Here is a 21,023-nt window from a genome sequence, read left to right as displayed (position 1 = left end):
TGTATGCGGGTCAAAAAGCAACAGAACTGGACATGGGACAACAGACTGGTTCCAAATTGGGAAAGAAGTACGTCAAGGCTGTTTATTGTCACCCTGCTTATTTAACTTCTATGCAGAGTACATCATGAGAAATGCTGGGCTGGATGACACAAGCTGGAATCAAGATTGCTGGGAGAAATATCAATAACCTCAGATATGCAGATGACACCACCCTTATGACAGAAAGCAAAGAAGAACTAAAGAGCCTCTTGATGAAAGTGGAAGAGGAGAGTGAAAAAGTTGGCTTAAAACTCAACATTCAGAAAACTAAGATTATGGCATCCAGTCCCATCACTTCATGCCAAATAGATGGGGAAACAATGGAAACAGTGAGAGACTTTATTTTTCTGGGCTCCAAAATCACTGCAGATGGTGACTGCAGTCATGAAATTAAAAGACACTTTCTACTTGGAAGGAAAATTATGACCAACCTAGACAGCATATTAAAAAGCAGAGACATTACTTTGCCAACAAAGGTCCGTCTAGTCAAAGCTATGGTTTTTCCAATAGTTATGCATGGATGTGTGTGTTGGACTATAAAGAAAGCTGAGTGCCAAAGAACTGATGCTTTTGAACTGTGGTGTTGGAGAAGACTCTTGAGAGTCCCTTGGACTGCAAGGAGATCCAACTAGTCCATCATAAAGGAAATCAGTCCTGAATATTCATTGGAAGGACTGATGCTGACGCTGAAACTCCAATACTTTGGCCACCTGATGCAAAGAACTGAGTCACTGGAAAAGACCCTGATGCTGGGAAAGATTGAAGGCAGGAGGAGAAGGGGACGACAGAGGATGAGATGGTTGGATGGCATCACTGACTCAATGGACACAAGTTTGAATAACTCTGGGACTTGGTGATGGACAGGGAGGCCTGGCGTGCTGCAGTCCATGGGATTGCAAACAGTCAGACATGACTGATCAAGGGAACTGAACTGAGTGGAAGCAAATAACTTCCTAGGGCCTCACCTGCATGGACTCACTATTTATCTAAAAGCAACATTAAAGTAGGAATCTCGAGTCAATGCCACTTATCCAGTGCTTTACTTGAAGTGAGGATATACAACTATCCATTTCAGAGTTTTGTTGCTTTTTCATCAAAAAACATTATGCCCCATAACCAACGCCCCACCGACTCAATGGACATGAGTTTGAGCAAACTCTAGGTGATGGTGAAGGACAGGGAAGCCTGGTGTGCTGCAGTCCATGGGGTAGCAAAGAGTCGGACATGACTGAGTGAATGAACTGAACTGATAGTAATTTTTTGAGAGTCATTAATATGGAATTATTACTTGAATTAAGTCTTGGAATCCTGCACATTTTCTTTCTCATGACAATAATACTTCTTCAAATTTTCCAAAAGAACTATCATGAATGGGTCAGGAAGACATAGCAAAAGCATATTCTCTCCATTACCCATGTGATTAATTATAATTACATTATAATAGAGCATAAAATGGAATATTTCCTTTTGTTAAAGAAGACAACTTATAGACAATATTTAATGACATGAGAAATGTTCATGCATAAATAGGTTACAAAACAGCTTATAATATGGTATTTTGCATGATTTTATAATATACTATTTCTGTTTACTCATATTTATGTAATATTTCTTGAAAGATTATTAACTGTGGTTGTCTTTTTGAGAATGGGGTTAAACAAGATTTACGTTTTCTTCCTTTTGAGCATATGTATTTTCTAAATTCATGACTTCCACAAATTTTAAATTTCTTAATAAACCCAATTTGAAACCCATAAAAAAGCTTGAGAATAATTTGAGAGCTGAGTGGACTTACTTACCCTAGTCCCAGCAGCTGACACACATCATCTGAGATCTGGGTTGTCCAGTTCTCGGCACAGGCTACATGCCATATGCTTTGGATCCTGAACTGCACCAAACCACTGCTGTCTGTCGTGCCATTGAAGAGACGCACTAAAAAGATGAGATCATACACAGGGTCACTGTGACCCAAGCCAATAAGCACATGTTGGACTCTTAAGCTAAACATGTAATGTTCTTAACATTTAGAGATTGATAGTATATGATTTTTCTTTTTTTTTTAATGTTATTTTATTTTTAAACTTTACATAATTGTATTAGTTTTGCCAAATATCAAAATGAATCCGCCACAGGTATACATGTGTTCCCCATCCTGAACCCTCCTCCCTCCCCATTCCATCCCTCTGGGTCGTCCCAGTGCACCAGACCCAAGCATCCAGTATTGTGCATCGAACCTGGACTGGCGACTCGTTTCATACATGATATTTTACATGTTTCAATGCCATTCTCCCAAATCATCCCACCCTCTCCCTCTCCCACAGAGTCCAAAAGACTGTTCTATACATCAGTGTCTCTTTTGCTGTCTCATATACAGGCTTATTGTTACCATCTTTCTAAATTCCATATATATGCGTTAGTATACTGTATTGGTGTTTTTCTTAAGAACATGATGAAAGTCTTAAGTTGAAAACGATAAGTTTGGTAGTATGAATTTTGCTTTTTCATGTGTTTATAAAGATGGAACTGGCAGAGATATGTAAGTTCATTGCATATCAGTACAGCACATAAACAGAAAATAAATCTATTTTGAAGAGCTTATCTTATAAGCATGGTTACCAAAAGAAGGAAAACAAATTCAAGAATAACTTTAAACATTTTTTTTTCTTACTTCTCTCTCCAGAAGGTATTTTCTTTGACCTTATTTTTCTGCTGTTTGGTTTCTGTCATTCCCCTTCAATTTACAACCATTTTGGACAGAGTGTTAAGGCCATTAGCGGTTAGGTGGGAGACTGGGCTAAGAGAGTTAGTTTATCAAACAGGTAAAATATCACCATCATAGTTTTTCCCGCAAATGCCATACAATAATTCTGAAAGTGTTTGCTACTGTTCACCATTTTTTCTGATGATAAAAAGAATAAAGGCATTGCCTGTAGAATTAGACAGACTTGGGTTGAAAATATAGCCCTAAGCCTTACTAGATGTCTAATCTTTTGCAACTACTTAACTCCTCCAAGCCTCAGTTTTCAGTGAAACAGAGTTAATTCCAATTATGTTAAGATCATTTTACAGCACTCCGTTACAGCACATGCACATCATAAATAGCTTTTACTATTTTTTTTTTAAATTATAAAGTAGGACAGAGTAAAAGTAGTCATTATTCCTAATGTAACAGAGAGCTGGAGAAGGGCTGGACAGGAGACCCAAGGCAGGAGAAGAATTAGATACTGAAGAATCAAGAATGCAAGGAAAAGTCTAAGAAAGTCAGTTATAAATGAGCATGAGGGGGCCTCTGTGTGTAGGCAAGGTACAAAGTGTAAAAGTAAGAGTGGTGGCTGGCATGGGCTGTTGTCTTACTGAGGTATTTTATGCTTTTTACCTGAAAATGCATTGTCCTAGACCTAAAGCTGGGCTTCCCAGGTGGCCATAGTGGTAAAGAGCCTGCCTGCCAATGCAGGAGACCTAAGAGGTGCAAGTTCGATCCCTGGCTCAGGAAGATCACCTGGAGAAGCAAATGGCAACCCACTCCAGTATTCTCGTCTCGGAAATCACATGGACACAGGAGCTTGGCAGGCTGCAGTCCATAGGGTCGCACAGAGTCATACACGACTGAAGCAACTTAACGCACACAGACTTAAAGGTATTAAATATAGTCAACTTTAAACAGAAATAAGTTCGTGTGTTAGCATTTCTTATAACCAGAATGGTGGCAGAGGCACTAAAATCACCAGGAAATCATAACCCATAAGTACCAAGATATGTCCTAATAGATATAGTCATACTCTTCCTTTTGTATTTGTAGAATCCAAATGTAGAAATTAAGATGATCAAAGTTTTTCCCTAAAAATAAAACATACCACAATGTGCTTCATCTGAGCCATCCTTACAGTGTGGAAAACCATCACAGAGATTCACCAGCGGAATACACTTCCCATTCTTGCACTGAAAATTGTCTTCCTTGCAGGGTTCTATGGAGGGGAAAAATATGTATTATACAGGATATTATATAGGATAATGAAATGACAAATAGACCATTCTGGAGTACCCATCCCATTTCTGTCCCTTTAAACATCCATTCTTTGCCACAGTCCTTGGTTAACCTGACTTTGATATTGAATATGAGAAAACAATTCCTCCAAATGCTTTTGCAATAGTCCTGTCAAAGCTGGAGACATGGTTTAATTAGAATATGAACAAAACATTAAGCGTCTCCTTTGCAGCAGAGGGCAGGGCAGTTCCAAGTGATGTGTGAGAGATTTTGGATATACCATTCCACACCGTCTCTGTGAATCTTATAAATTCTTCCAACCCAATGAATGTGAATGTACAAGTAACAACCACTGGAATGTTCACAAGTATAGAGAGAGCTCTTGGTTTTACCATCTAAATGATACCTCTAACCCTTTCTTACATAGAAATGTGGAAGCTGTCTTTCGGTGGAATCAAAGTTGTACCAAGCTGGAAATAGTTTAAATAAAGCATGGTCAGGTGGAAAAAAGTCATCTAAAGAAATGGAAACTGCAATAGCAGTAATTTGAAAGGAAACAGGGAAAGCAGGGCTGGAATTATTGGGAATGTGCTTGGACATGAAAACACAGAAGGACAATGAAGAGGATCGGAATACATATGGTGCTTGCTTCCAGAATTTGAGTTGTGCAAAAGATGTCTACTTGATGTAGTCATTGTTTAAAGGGACTGAGAACTATGCTTCCTGGAAATGTTTGTTTATTCTTATGGAGTTTTGGTCTTGGGGAACCCTCATCTCACTGGAAAAGAGGGGTTTGCTACCCTAGAGTTGTTTTCTGATTGTGGCTTGGGAGGAGTAGCTACATCCTGATATTAGAATCTCCACTGGGGCCATGTGGAATCTGGATTTTTCTGAGAAAGGAAATAGCAGTTGGGTATTAAGAGGCTTTTCTTGGGCTCCAAATAGTGACTGCAGCCATGAAATTAAAAGATGTTTGCTCCTTGGAAGAAAAGCTATGACAAACCTAGACAGTGTATTAAAAAGCAGAGACATTATTTTGCCGACAAATGTCTGTATAGTCAAAGCTATGGTTTTTCCAGTAGTCATGTACAGATGAAAGGCTGGACCATAAAGAAGCCTGAGTGCAGAAGAACTGATGTTTTCAAACTGAGGTACTAGAGAAGACTCTTGAGAGTCTCTTGGACACAGCAAGGCAATCAAACCAGTCAATCCTAAAGGCAATCAACCCTGAATATTTATCGGAAGGACTGATCCTGAAGCTCCAATACTTTGGACACTTGATGGGAAGAGCTAAGTCATTGGAAAAGACCCCAATGCTTGGAAAGATTGAAGGCAGAAGGAGAAGGGGACGACAGAGGATGAGATGGTTGGAAGGTATCACTGACTCAATGGACATGAGTTTGAACAAACTCTGGGAGACAGAGAAGGGACAAGAAAGCCTGGTGTGCTGCTCCAAGGCATCACAAAGGATTGCACACACCTAAGTAACTGAACAACAAAGATGGGCAAAAGCAAAGCTTTTTCTATAAATGCTCTCATTGAGTCCATTCATTAAATTGCATCTGTAATACTAGCTGTAATATCTATATGCCTTGTTTCTTCATTTTTATATGCCTTAGACGACAAAATGACTGGAACAAAGTAAGAATCAGTAGATATTTGTTTAATGTTAAGTGAATTAATTTGTATTAGGTAAGCGGATATGCCTCAAAAATCAGCATGCACATTAATAATAAACAATATGAAGAAATAATTAAAAGTATGATATCAAAAAATACATTTAAAAAGTATACAGTTGGTTGATGATAACTATTGACTTGAAAAATAAAAATCAAATCTATGAATTATGAAGATAAAATTTAATTGTTTGAATTTGGGTGCAGGTTAAAACATAAGCTCTGGAGTCATGTGACTGGTTTGACCTTCAATTTAAACATTTTCTTTTCATTTATTTTTGACCTTGGACAAATAAATTAATCTTTTAGAAGCTCAGTTTCTTTGATATAGTGGGATAAATACTGCTTATGTCTTTAGTATATTATGAGAATCATTTTTTAAAAAATTGAATGTATTTACTGTGCCAATATGAATACACTGAATGCAGAATGAATTTTATCCTTAACAGTAAAAATAGCAATCCTTAGAGGTCATCCTTTTCATTGATACTTCTGTGTGCTGGTTGTGCTCCTTTCTTCTCCAGATAATGCAAGAAATCATACCTAATGCTTTCCTCCAGGAATCTCACAGCAATAATTGGAGGTATTTGTATCTGTTATTTTAAACTTTGATAAAGCCTATATTTTTTCAACCCAAATTTAAGTTACTTTAATAAAAAATACTTTAAGAAAGGCGTGATTGGGATAGTTGCTTCTACAAATGTTTATCCACCGAGTGTAGGTTACATATATCAAATATATAATACTATTAGGAAGGTTCTTGTAAATGCAATTATCAATTTATTTCACGAACACATATTTCTAAACCAGATTAGTGAGATAATAAATGGGCAAAGACAGCTACTTATTCTATAGGCAAGCCTCAATGTTTTAACTGACTTTATATTTTAATCTTTCCAGTATTGAGTTTAGAAAGCAGAAATACTTAAAATGAGGTATACTTGTGTTGAATTTAAATCTATTTTAAATCTATATTTTAATATATATTATATTTATTTTAAAAGCTGACAGCTTAATTTTGTATCCATAATCAAATAACTTAATATACTTATAGAATATTAGTCACCACTAGTTATTTTTAAATTATCCCATTACTTTGTTTTCATAGATTTTTAAAGTCATTAGGTAAAAATGAGTTTTAAATGCCAATAATTTAATCATTGATAATTTATTAATAATTTTACTCTTTTACTAGTATAGCCAGGCTATATTTAATTCAAAAAGCAGGTATCCATTGAATTAAAATTTAAATAACAGAATAAAAACATGAATGAAAGCATGTGTAAATATCTGAAAATTGTAGTTCATTTTTCTGCTCTAGCCAAAGCTGTTAGTGTTATACCAAATGAACATAGAAAAATTACCCTATCTTCATAAGATGAGTCTGTTGGATTAAAAATAATGCCGAATGGGAAAAAATAATCTATTGCTGCTGAACTGAAAATAAATGACAAATTCTGAGAAATTTAAATAAATTGTTTCAAAATTTCCCTTTATGTACATGAACTGGATTCTGATTCTTTGCAGCATGTAACAATTAGACTTCAAGAATTTAATCCAAAAGTTTAACTCTCTGTGGCCTCTGGAGTCTTATTTCTGATCATTTTATGCCCATAGTGAGAGAGACAAAAAGAAACATTGCTAAGAACTGAATTTCCCCATCTCCTTTTTATGAAGTCTCCAATAGCCCTGCCTCATTTAGTCAACATATGCCTGGTTTTAAGTGGAACTGAACTGATCTCTAAGGCACATGCCACATGATCTGGGAAGGGTGCTGAACCCCTAAATGTAATCAGCTGCCACTTCCACAGTTGCCAGATAAGCACTATTGAGTTCCAAATTAAGACTCTGCAATTCAGAAAAGAGCAATAAGGGGACATTCAGAGGAGAGTGATCTTAATAAATCCTATTTCTTATACTCTAGTTTAATGTAAATAAAATGTGAAAACTAAGATAAAGAAAGGAGATACAAAAATATATATAGTTTTACATGTCACTTAAGTACTTTGGAAGGTGTACCTAAAATATCTTGGAAGATAAATGAAGCACATTCATGCTGCATATTTATGATATTCCTTTGCTCCTTTTTTCCTGAAATGACCAGCAAAGCAGGACACCAATATAAAGATGTGTGTGCCTAATCTCTCCTTCCATTACCAGTGTGATTATCTGCCACTGCCAATTCACTGTGTCTGTAATTGCTTTTCAGTCTTTTGGTGTAAAAAAATCCCTCTGGGAGAAGATTATGTTGATAATGACTCAATCATTCCATTTTCTAGTCCCTAGCAGCATAAGTCTTCCCTGGCCAAGAGGAATGTTGAGACCACATTCTCAACATATTCAACACAGAGTGATGGTCATGGAAGACTCCATTTTAGTTTCAATCCAGGAAATTTTCTCTAAATGATTTATTGCATAAATAACATTATCATAGTAACTGAAATCTTTTGAAAGGGCAAACAAATAAAAACAATACCTAGGCCATAAATCTCCTATCTATTTTGTGTTGTAAGCCATAGATTATGTTCTTTTGGCTTTTATCTTGACTAGAAATTGTGTGTAATATTTTTCAAAGTCCTAATGTATTTACTTTATTAGAAGACTCGAATAAAGCCAGCAACTGTAATATTTTTGATGAAAGAGGTGTTGCTGCCTTCCTTTCCCCAACCTATTCTCTTTATAATTCTTTCCTCCCTTTTTCCTTTACAATTTAAAATATGGCTTAAAGACCTACTATTTCTCTGAAATTTTGTTTCAAGATGTTTTTATTTTTGCTGATGGTAGATGGTCAATAATTACTTTTTTGGATACATTCACTCCCTTATTGGTTACAGCTATTAGGTTTTCTTAATCTCATTAGTTCAATTGGTTTTACAATTCATCTTCATTACTTTAAAAATATAGTAATTTCCAGTCAGATACAGAAAGACCAGTATCATATGACATTACTTATATGTGGACTCTAAAATAATGATACATATTTTATCCTTTCTGGTGCAATGGTAAGATGGTAAATGGGATTGGTTCCTTAATTTCTCTTTCTGATCTTTGGTTATTAATTTATAAGAATGCAAAAGATTTCTATGTATTAATTGTGTATCTTGGAACTTTATCAAATTCATTGATGAGCTCTATTATTTTCTGGTAGTATCTTTATTATTTTCTATGTAACTGACCCAATACTGTAAAGCAACTATACTCTAACAAAAAGTTTAAAAAAATTAAAAAGAATATAAATGAACTTATTTACAGAAAGAAATAGAAAAAAACAGAAAGAGACTAACAGACATAGAAATTAAACTTCCTGTTATCAAAGGGGAAAGTGAGGTAGAGAGAGGGATAAATTAGGAGGTTAGGATTAACACGAACACTACTATATATGAAATAGAAAATCAACAAGGACCTACTGTACAGAATAGGAGACTGTGCTCAATATTTTGTAATAACCTGTAAGAGAAAAGAATCTGAAAAGGAATATATATATAATATATAAAACATATAAATGAATCACTGTACTATATATGTGAAAATAACACAATATTGTAAATCAACTATACTTCAATAAAAAAAGAAAGTAGAAAGAACTGAAATTAATTTTAATTTGGTGAATACACATGGGACAATATTAAACAGCTAATAACTCAATTTGCAGTTAATATAATATGCCACAAGTTTTTAATTTGTGTTTTATACTCACTGGAAATAAACATTGAAAAATGAATTTTATTGTAATAACAAATAAATATAATTAGAATAAATTTAAAAACATATAAAGTGAAAGTGAAGTCGCTCAGTCATGTCTGACTCTTTGCAACCCCACGGACTGTAGCCTACCAGGCTCCTCCCTCCATGGGGTTCTCCAGGCAAGAGTACTGGAGTGGGCTGCCATTTACAGTACTCCTCAAAAGTTCCTTCCATGACATCTTTGGAAAAAAGTTGGGAAGCCCACCTCTCCAAGAGAGTAACTATTAGGTATTTTCTTGCTCTATTTTAAAATAGAGAACCAAGCACATAATTGTATTTCATTAAAATATAATGATACTGATCTCACACAGTTTCTTTATTGCAGAAGTTTCTCCTTGAAAATTTAGAAATATCATGCCACTGTTTTAAAATATTCATCATGAAATGACTAAAATATAAAGCTGAACTGGTTTTTAACATCTTTAAAAACTGATTCTGCTTATTCTCCTTTAAAATTTAATGAAAACTTTCCTTTAAAATTTAAAATTTTAAATATGAAATGTTCTAACACTGATTTCTACTTATACATTTTTATAGTAAGCAATCATATTTCATGATTTTTCAGACACTTTAATCAGATGTAGACATTATATTGTTTTTTTCCTATTATAACTTTCAGTGTTAGTTTTAATTGGCTCTTCCTTTGGGAATGACTATTACTTGCAATTTGTGCATTGGTGGTTTTCCTGTATGCACATCAGAGACTTCCATATATTTCCATCTCTTTACCTATCATTTTTGACTCTTGATCATGCTTTTTGTGCAGTGTTTTTGTGAGAATGTGGTATTTTGGTGTCAGAGTTTTTGAATAGGTATATGATTGACCAAAAATCTGTGCAGTTCACTTCACACCATTACCAAAAACCTCTGATGGAGTCAGAAATAATAATTTGGCTGTGGTAGAGTTTCGACAAGAAATTCCTCTTCTCAAAGAAGAGAATAGGTCATAGAGATAGAAAAGTGACTTAATCCAAAACAGGTGGTCTCAAAATTGCCTTGATTACTACTTTCCAAAGCAGTGATTTAATTTAGTTTCTGATTTTGTATACATTTATTCTATCTACATCACTCTCTCTATATATCTTACACATTATATTTACACAAACATATGACATCTATTTAGAGAAGGCAATGGCACCCCACTCCAGTACTCTTGCCTGGAAAATCCCATGGATGGAGGAGCCTGGTAGGCTGCAGTCCATGGGGTTGCTCAGAGTCGGACACAACTGAGCGACTTCACTTTCACTTTTCACTCTCATGCATTGGAGAAGGAAATGGCAACCCACTCCAGTGTTCTTGCCTGGAGAATCCCAGGGACGGGGGAGCCTGGTGGGCTGCTGTCTATGGGGTCGCACAGAGTAGGACATGACTGAAGCGACTTAGCAGCAGCAGCAGCATGACATCTATTTATATTTTCATATCAATATATTTTCTTTTTTGCTATTTTGAAAGATAATTATAAATATAATTTAAAATAAATAATTTTCTTTATAAATTAAAATAATTGTAAATCATATTACTTTCTATATGCTTCTCATTTTTCATGTACTCTTTTTTAAGATAAATTCTAATTTTCAGTTGCTCTGAAGTCTTTATTCCTTTTCTTTGGTGCTGTATATTCTTTCATAGGCCTTAATGTTTTTGTTTGTTTACTTCCCTAATTGATGTTTTGTTTATTTACTTCACTAGTGGATTGTTTGGTTGATTCATGTCAATGTTGCTTATAAATCTTAAGTAGGTGTATCTAATACCAATCACAAATTCCAGAAGAATAGCATCATTTTCTAAGCTACCACTTACTCCCATCTGAGTAGCTTGGACAGTAATAATTGTTATGACTTATATTCAGGGCCAGAGGATAGATAAGCTACAGGTCATTTTTCATATTTGCAGTAATGTTCAAAGCACACAACTTTCTGGGATGAGGTCTAGGTTGTGAGTGGAGGAACAGATATTTGTACAGATGACTCTAGTATTAGAGAATAGGCCAGACGATGATTAATAGTACAATCCTACCTCTTTTCTAGACATTCTAATTAAAGACATACTGACCACAATTTCCTATGGAAGGGAAATGTAGATGTAGGAAGCCATATGTATTCTGTCTTCCTGACATATTTCCACCCAGAGAACCACTAAGTGGTGGGGCAGAGGTATTTTAAAAAATCATAGTTCAGGGGAGCAGCAAGCCATACAAATTCTCTTTAAACCACTGAAAGCAGAGTTAAATCTCACATATATGAATGAAAATATCTGTATCTGTATCTACAACTATATCTACATCTCTCCATGATGAGCAGGCAGGTCACGATTTTGTGTTTCCTGCTGATTATGTTATGGATGCAATAAAAAATATAGGGTAAGAAGGTTGTGAAAAGTGTGAAGTGAAAGTGTTTGCTGCTCAGTCCTGTCTGACTCTAGGAGATGCCATGGACTGTAGCCTGCCAGTCTCCTCCGTCCATGGGATTCTCCAGGCAAGAATACTGGAGTGGGTTGCCATTCCCTTTTCCAGGGGATCTTCCCTACCCAGGGATTGAACCTGGGTCTCCTGCGTTGAAGGCAGACTCTACCATCTGAGCCACCAAAAAGGTTGTGCATTCCAGCAAATATCAGCATCAAATTCCTTCTGCCTTCATGGCCATGCCTTTTCACACTGTCTGTCTCCAAGAAGTTGATGTTAATATTTTAATTGGATGTTGTTGGCATTCAAACAGCTCATTTACTTGTTTTCCTGCTGTTCTCTGAAAACGTTCTTGGCAAAAGGAATGTGATGGACAATCCTCCTTCCTCACAGTGCCAAGAAGCCCCCCTTTACAATTTAAAATGGCCCTCTTCAGATACAAGATGCACAACTCTTTACGTAGCAGAGAAGTGCAAATAGGTCTGCTGAAAAACCCCTGTGGATTCCTGCTTTAAGCAAAGTCAGCTAGTGGTTAATCAGGTGTAAAGGAAGGAAGAAATTCTCCTTTAAGATGAGGAAAAATGAATGAATGTACTAGAATGCAAACACTGAAATTAAGTTCTGGCTGTTTCTATTGTTTGGCTCCAAAACTTATAAGGCAGCATGTAATCCCACACCTACTTACCTGGAATCCCCAAGCCATAGCCAGTAGTGAAATTTGCTTTAAATCCCCGTTTTGCCAACATATTATCAGTGATAAAAAGCACAGTCATTCGGTTGGTGGTTGAGAACACGTCCTCTACTGGACCAGGGCCTGTGTACACAGCTGCTCCCAAAGAAAATGGGATAACCAGTGAGATAATCATTTGACTTTAGAAGGAAATGTACCCTTTTTCTGAATTCTGTCTCCCAGATATATGCAACACGCAGCGTGGCTTGCTCAAGAAGCACCCACACATAGGGAAACGTGTACATTCTCTTATATTCTATACACTGCTTCTAAGAAAGCCAACTTCTTTGTTGATCTTTTCCAGTATTACTTAAGGTTTCTGCAGCTCTAGAATTGAAATGATGAAATTACTCATAATATTGTCTAACTTAGCACCAGTACTATTCAAAGCTCATGCTACCCCAGAAAATTATTTACCACTTTTAAAGACCTTTATAAAATAATGGAGATTATAAATAATTTTTTACAATTTTTGACTCAATAAATTTAGTCTGAATTGTTAATCTTAATAAATCAATTGCCTTTTTAATAAATTTTTGTTTAAATTCATTTGATATTTTTTTTATAAATTGAATCACTAACCTTATCTGAAAGATATATTAGAGACAGATAACGTAGACCTAAATGGTGGTATTCAATTTTCCCGGCTCTAATCCCTAGGGCTACAGGCCTTCATAAACAATAAAATCCTCTTGGTAACCTTTCCCTTCTCCAGGGGATCTTCCCAACCCAGGGATCAAACCCAGGTCTCCGGCATTGCAGGAAGATTATTTACCAGCTGAGCCACAAAGGTAGCCCTGTTAAAAAGTACTGGCTTCAGTTAATTTAAAAATACATTCATTGTGTTAAATGTTTTATATATTGGAATACTTGAAAGTGATTCTGTATCAAAAGAGCTTCTTGCTGATAAATTTGAAAACAATGATTATGAGATCCTTTTGGAATTCTCATTTACTTTTCAATGATTGATGGAAATACTAAGAGGTGAAATGATAAAAACTGATCACGAGAACAGAAATTTTTATTATAAAGACAATGTAAAGTGAAAATGGAAAAACTACTGAAAATGCATTTATAACTGTATTGAAAATCAAACTTGAAGTTCCTCAGTACTTGCTGGTACAAGGCACCGTAGTCCACCGAGACTTTCATTGTTACTGGTTTTGTGTGTGGCTCTAGTCTCCCAGGAGGCTTTTGAGAGTCAGACATGACTGAGCACACACACAAAGCACAGTTAGATAAAACACTTCTGAAAAGTGTGCTGTTTTTGCATTTCAGTTGACGTTACATGTATTTTCATAGTTTAAAGCATGACTTATCAAGGGACACTTCTTTCTTAAAAGTTGGTAGTTGTTTAATAAGATATTAGCCATTCTATTTCATAGAACTTTATTATATTAAAAGGCATTTATGATCTAGGTATAATAACTTCTGGAATAGTACACTTTTCCTCCATGTCTATTAAAAATTAGTGATCAATAAATGATTGGGAAGAATCAATTTAATCAATTTTTGACTCATTCTCAGATATTTATTTATTTATTTATTTTAAATTTTATTTTATTTTTAAACTTTACATAATTGTATTAGTTTTGCCAAATATCAAAATGAATCCGCCACAGGTATACATGTGTTCCCCATCCTGAACCAAGCAGCTAGTACTAGAGTACACAAAGTAATAGTGAAACACAAAGTAAATATCATTTAAAAATTTTGCATAATAAACATAATTGATCCTTTAGTTTGAAATGAAATAAAATAAAATATAATAGTTATCTTTGGACATACAACGTATACATATTGCATAGAATAGAAAACTGCATAATGGATGTTCTTGGCTTTTAGTCTCTAAAGTATAATGCTTAGTGTTCTTGCCTGGAGAATCCCAGGGACAGGTGAGCCTGGTGGGCTGCCGTCTATGGGGTCACAGAGTCGGACATGACTGAAGTGACGCAGCAGCAGCATCAGCAGCAGCAGCAGTATCACTAGGACCTGCTAACTCAAAACTGTGAATCTTGATTTTCCAAGAATTCTAAAGAATATTTTTCTGTCATCATTGTGAATGCTCCCCATATTGGAAATGCCACAATTTGATGTGCTATTCTACTGTTGTGTTTTCACTTTGCTCTTTGTAAAAAAGTAACTACGTGTATTGAGAAATTTTCTCTCCATGGGCTTCCCTGGTAGCTCAGCTGGTAAAGAAGCCACCTGCAATACGGGAGACCTGGGTTCAATCTCTGGGTTGGGAAGACCCCCTGGAGAAGGGAGCAGCTGTCCACTCAAGCATTCTTGCCTGGAGAATCCCATGAACAGAGGAACCTAGCAGGCTGCAGTCCATGGGGTGGCAAAGAGTCGGACATGACTGAATGACTTTCACTTTCATTTTCTCTCTCCATCAGTCTGTCTTGAGCCATACAGCTTTCACAATAAACTGGAGACTTACCTAAGAACAAGGAATCATCTCCTTCACCATCTCTGATTTCAACTACATCTGCAATATTTTCCAGGTCAAATTCTTGAAAGTGAAGCTGAATATTTTTTCCCTTTTGTGCATTTAAATTCCAAACACCTTAAAAGTAATAAATAATAAAGATAGTTTAAATATACTTCTTTTGATTTCTCTTAACTTCAATCTTCTGAGACTTTCAGATCACTTTCAAAAATCTTTCCTTCATTTTATAAAACCTAATATTCCTAATTATTTGTCTATGTGAAGAAATATTTCATCTATTCTAGAATACTTATAGTAAAATTTCAACTAAATTTGAGATCATTTATTCTAATTGAATTTATTTTATTCATATAAATGAAATACTTTCATCAAAGCATGAAAATAACCTTTTACTCCTCCAATCTAAAATATATGAATGTCAAAAGATATGAATATTCTACTTCTATTTATTTTATTTCCAAGATTAAATGTAGAGGAAATGAGGTACTTAAAATGTAATTTGTAGGGCAACTAAACTTCAATATTTTTTTAAGTAATTGGTGCCATTATTTATATATGTCATAGGATGGCAGTTCCTTTTGAAACAAAACAAGAAAATATTTATAGCCTTTTAGTATCAGGAATCCCTAGTGGCACAGTGGTAAAGAAACTGCCTGTCAAAGCAGGAGACATGGGTTCAGTCCCAGAGTTGGGAGAACCCCCTGGAGAAGGGAATTGTCACCCACTCCAATATTTTTGCCTGGGAAATCCCATGGACAGAGGAGCGTGGGGAACTATAGTCCATGGGGTCCAAAAAGAATTGGACATGACTTAGTGACTAAGTCAGCAGTGACCACAGGACTGGGAAAGGTCAGTTTTCATTCCAATCCCAAAGAGAGGCAATGCCAAAGAATGCTCAAACTGCCACACAATTGCACTCATCTCATATGCTAGTAAAGTGATGCTTAAAATTCTCGAAGCCAGGCTTCAGCAATACATGAACCGTGAACTTCCAGATGTTCAAGCTGGTTTTAGAAAAGGCAGAGGAACCAGAGATCAAATTGCCAACATCCGCTGGATTATCAAAAAAAGCAAGAGAGTTCCAGAAAAACATCTATTTCTGCTTTACTGACTATGCCAAAGCCTTTGACTGTGTGGATCACAATAAACTGTGGAAAATTCTGAAAGAAATGGGAATACCAGACCACCTGACTTGCTTCTTAAGAAACTTGTATGCAGGTCAGGAAGCAACAGTTAGAACTGGACATGGAACAACAGTCTGGTTCCAAATAGGAAAAGGAGTATGTCAAGGCTGTATATTGTCACCCTGCTTGTTTAACTTCTATGCAGAGTACATCATGAGAAGCGCTGGGCTGGAAGAAGCACAAGCTGGAATCAAGGTTGCTGGGAGAAATATCAATAACCTCAGATATGCAGATGACACCACCTTTATGGCAGAAAGTGAAGAAGAACTAAAGAGCCTCTTGATAAAAGTGAAAAAGGAGAGTGAAAAAGTTAGTTTAAAGCTCAATATTCAGAAAACGAAGATCATGGGATCCGGTCCCATCACTTCATGGCAATTAGATGGGGAAACAGTGGAAACAGTGGCTGACTTTATTTTGAGGGGCTCCAAAATCACTGCAGATGGTGATTGCAGCCATGAAATTAAAAGATGCTTACTCATTGGAAGGAAAGTTATGACCAACCTAGATAGCATATTAAAAAACAGAGACATTACTTTGTCAACAAAGGTCCATATAGTCAAGGCTATGGTTTTTCCAGTGGTCATGTATGGACGTGAGAGTTGGACTATGACGAAAGCTGAGCGCCGAAGAATTGATGCTTTTGAACTGTGGTGTTGGAGAAGACTCTTGAGAGTCCCTTGGACTGCAAGGAGATCCAACCAATCCATCCTAAAGGAGGGCAGTCCTGGGTGTTCATTGAAAGGACTGATGTTGAAGCTGAAACGCCAATACTTTGGCCTCCTGATGTGGACAGGCGACTCATTTGAAAAGTCCCTGATGCTGAGAAAGATTGAGGGCAAGAGCAGAAGGGAATAAGATGATTGGATGGCATCACCGACTCAATGGACATGGATTTGGGTGGACTCTGGGAGTTGGTGATGGACAGGGAGGCCTGATGTGCTGCAGTTCATGGGGTCTCAAAGAGTTAGACATGACTGAGTGACTGAACTGAACTGAACTAGCGACTAAACCACCACCTCCAGCCTTAGTGTCAATAAACACTCCTTGTTTTTTATTGATTCCTTAAATGATTTAGTCTTTAGATTTTGCTCCCGATCTTTTCTTCATTCTACATGAATTTCTCATTCACTCTTAAGGAAGTCATTTCACTGACATAGTAATGGACCTCTAAGTTATCTTCTACATTTTCTTGAGAAGTAGATCCAGTTATCCAATATTTACTGTGTATAAATGTAAGTATCTCAAACTCAACAAGTAATAAAGGGAACACACAGTGATGTCTTTCGCCAATTCATTCCTCTTTTCATTCTTCCTATTTCAGTGAATAGTACCACTAATCAGCCACTCACAGTTTTCTACACCAGAAGCCTCCTCGTCTTCCTTGACCTCTGTCCTCCCATATACAATCAATTACCAAGGCTGCCAATACTAGCTCCTATATCCCTGGAATCCCATTGCCTTCTCAGTCTCCAATGCCACCATCCAAATTCAAGTCACTGTTATTTTTCATCTCCTAATTCGTGAGGCTAATTGCTCCCTTACAACCAATCTCTGATCCTGCAATAGAATTTGTTGTTGCTCAGTCACCGTGTAGTGTCCAACTCTATGCAACCCCATGGACTGCAATACAGAAGGATGGATCCATCTAACATGCAAACTTGATTTTACCACTATTTTCCTGTAAGCCAGTGAAAGTCTCCTCAGTGCTCTCAGAATAAAATTCAAACTGCTTAACATGGTGTGAGATAACTTCACATTTCATTTTCATTTGTTATCATTACTTAATTTTGCTTGAAGATTCAAGAAAAAATCAAGGTCTTCTACTTCTGAACTTTTGTATGTTAAATACTTCTTATGTTCCTGCACAGCCTCCTGTCTTTGCCCTTATTACAAACAGGTCCTTAGGCATTGTGTGATGTCTGACAAGTTATCTGAATCTTTATCTAGACTGAATTGTTTGTTTCTTCTTTACTTACTTCAGTACGTAACAAATAAAGCACTCGAAAAAGATTTCATTAAAAAGTTAATAAATTTAATAAATTTCTCCAAATTGTTATTTCAATGTTCCACTTATTTTTGGATTCTTTTACATCATTACTTTGTACAAATGTTTAAAAGATAATTTCTATGCTAAATAGAGATGATAATCTCTGGTTCCCCATACAAGTCAAATTAGATTAATGGCTGTTTATTTTTTTTAATCAGATATCTCCCTATAATAGTGACTCTATTATCCTATCAGAATGATATGATCTCTGGATCATTTGAAGGAAGAAACACTGACATTTTCTATTAACACATTTTTCACTGTCATTGGGGTATTTTTTTCACTGGTAGAATTTTCCATTTAGGTTGGTGGTGCTATTAGAGGCCATGGAAGGCAGGGGAAGAACATGTCTGTTTCTCAAAATACTAGTGTGGAATCTTTGGCGGGATGGGCCATGGAGCCTTCAACTTTAACAGAAACAATCTCTATACAGTTCTAATGAGCATCTCTATTTAGGACTAATGACCTAGATATAAGCTTTATCTGGTTTTATCATACAAGCCTCTTCTCTCTAGGCTTAGAATTTTTTAGTATCCTTCATATTCAGTTCAGTTCAGTTCAGTCGCTCAAAGTGTCCGACTCTTTGCGACCCCATGAACCGCAGCACGCCAGGCCTCCCTGTTCATCACCAACTCCCGGAGTTCACTCAGACTCACGTCCATCGAGTCAGTGATGCCATCCAGCCATCTCATCCTGTGTCATCCCGTTCTCCTCCTGCCCCCAAACCCTCCCAGCATCAGAGTCTTTTCCAATGAGTCCACTCTTCACATGAGGTGGCCAAAGTACTGGAGTTTCAGCTTTAGCATCATTCCTTCCAAAGAAATCCCAAGGCTGATCTCCTTTAGGATGGACTGGTTGGATCTCCTTGCAGTCCAAGGGACTCTCAAGAGTCTTCTCCAACACCACAGTTCAAAAGCATCAATTCTTTGGCACTCAGCTTTCTTCACAGTCCAACTCTCACGTCCATACATGACCACTGGAAAAACCATAGCCTTGACTAGACGACTCTTTGTTGGCAAAGTAATGTCTCTCCTTTTGAATATGCTATCTAGGTTGGTCATAAGTTTTCTTCCAAGGAGTAAGCGTATTTTAATTTCATGGCTGCAGTCACCATCTGCAGTGATTTTGGAGCCCCCAAAGATAAAGTCTTACACTGCCCCAGCTATTTCCCATGAAGTGATGGGACCAGATGCCATGATCTTCGTTTTCTGAACGTTGAGCTTTAAGCCAACTTTTTCACTCTCCTCTTTCACTTTCATCAAGAGGCTTTTTAGTTCCTCTTCACTTTCTGCCATAAGGGTGGTGTCATCTGCATATCTGAGGTGATTGATATTTCTCCCGGCAATCTTGATTCCAGCTTGTGCTTCTTCCAGACCAGCGCTTCTCATGATGTACTCTGCATAGAAGTTAAATAAGCAGGGTGACAATATACAGCCTTGACATACTCAAGGCTGTATATTGTCACCCTGCTTATTTGGAACCAGTCTGTTGTTCCATGTCCAATTCTCACTGTTGCTTCCTGACCTGCATATAGGTTTCTCAACAGGCAGGTCAGGTGGTCTGGTATTCCCATCTCTTTCAGAATTTTCCACAGTTTATTGTGATCCACACAGTCAAAGGCTTTGGCATAGTCAGTAAAGCAGAAATAGATGTTTTTCTGGAACTCTCTTGCTTTTTCTATGATCCAGCGGATATTGGCAATTTGATCTCTGGTTCCTCTGCCTTTTCTAAAACCAGCTTGAACATCTGGAAGTTCATGGTTCAGGTATTGCTGAATCCTGGCTTGGAGAATTTTGAGCAGTACTTTACTAGCGTGTGAGATGAGTGCGGCAATTGTGTGGTAGTTTGAGCATTCTTTGGCATTGCCTTTCTTTGGGATTGGAATGAAAACTGACCTTTTCCAGTCCTGTGGCCACTGCTGAGTTTTCCAAATTTGCTGGCATATTGAGTGCAGCACTTAGACAGCCTCATCTTTTAGGATTTGAAATAACTCCACTGGAATTCCATCACCTCCACTTTGTTCATAGTGAGTGATGCTTTCTAAGGCCCACTTGACTTCACATTCCAGGATGTCTGGCTCTAGGTGAGAGATCACACCATCGTGATTATCTGTGTCTTGAAGATCTCTTTTGTACAGTTCTTCTATGTATTCTTGCCACCTCTTCTTAATATCTTCTTTTTCTGTTCAGTCCATACCATTTCTGTCCTTTATCGAGCCCAACTCTGCATGAAATGTTCCCTTGGTATCTCTAATTTTCTTGAAGAGATCTCTGCTGCTGCAGCTGCTGCTAAGTCGCCTCAGTCGTGCCCGACTCTGTGCGACCCCATAGACGGCAGCCCACCAGGCTCCCCCATCCCTGGGATTCTCCAGGCAAGAACACTGGAGTGGGTTGCCATTTCCTTCTCCGATGCATGAAAGTGAAAGTGAAGTCGCGCAGTCGTGTCCGACTCTTCGCGACCCCGTGGACTGCAGCCTACCAGGCTCCTCCGTCCATGGGATTTTCCATGCAAAAGTACTGGAGTGGGGTGCCATTGATCTCTAGCCTTTCCTATTCTGTTGTTTTCCTCTATTTCTTTGCATTGGTCACTGAGGAAGGCTTTTTTATCCCTTCTTGCTATTCTTTGGAACTCTGCATTCAGATGTTTATATCTTTCCTTTTCTCCTTTGCTTTCGCTTCTCTTCTTTTCACAGCTATTTGTAAGGCCTCCCCAGACAGCCATTTTGCTTTTCTGCATTTCTTTTCCATGGGGAAGGTCTTGATCCC

The 21,023-nt window shown here is 37.0% G+C and overlaps 1 protein-coding gene across 1 annotated transcript in view; it reads right to left on the bottom strand.

Annotated features, from left to right (window-relative positions):
• TMPRSS15 (transmembrane serine protease 15) overlaps positions 1-21,023 on the bottom strand; it is a 142,735-nt gene that overhangs the window by 47,786 nt on the left and 73,926 nt on the right. Inside the window, exons 15-18 of the mRNA XM_055567777.1 lie at positions 15,019-15,144; positions 12,531-12,671; positions 3,894-4,004; positions 1,839-1,971 (exon numbers count right to left, since the gene is read on the bottom strand). Of these exons, the coding sequence (XP_055423752.1) occupies positions 1,839-1,971; positions 3,894-4,004; positions 12,531-12,671; positions 15,019-15,144 (511 nt within the window). The remainder of the gene's footprint in view (positions 1-1,838; positions 1,972-3,893; positions 4,005-12,530; positions 12,672-15,018; positions 15,145-21,023) is intronic.

Source organism: Bubalus kerabau, chromosome 2 (assembly GCF_029407905.1).
Source record: "Bubalus kerabau isolate K-KA32 ecotype Philippines breed swamp buffalo chromosome 2, PCC_UOA_SB_1v2, whole genome shotgun sequence".
NCBI lineage: Eukaryota > Metazoa > Chordata > Mammalia > Artiodactyla > Bovidae > Bubalus > Bubalus kerabau.
This window is presented reverse-complemented; position numbering and strand designations above follow the sequence as displayed.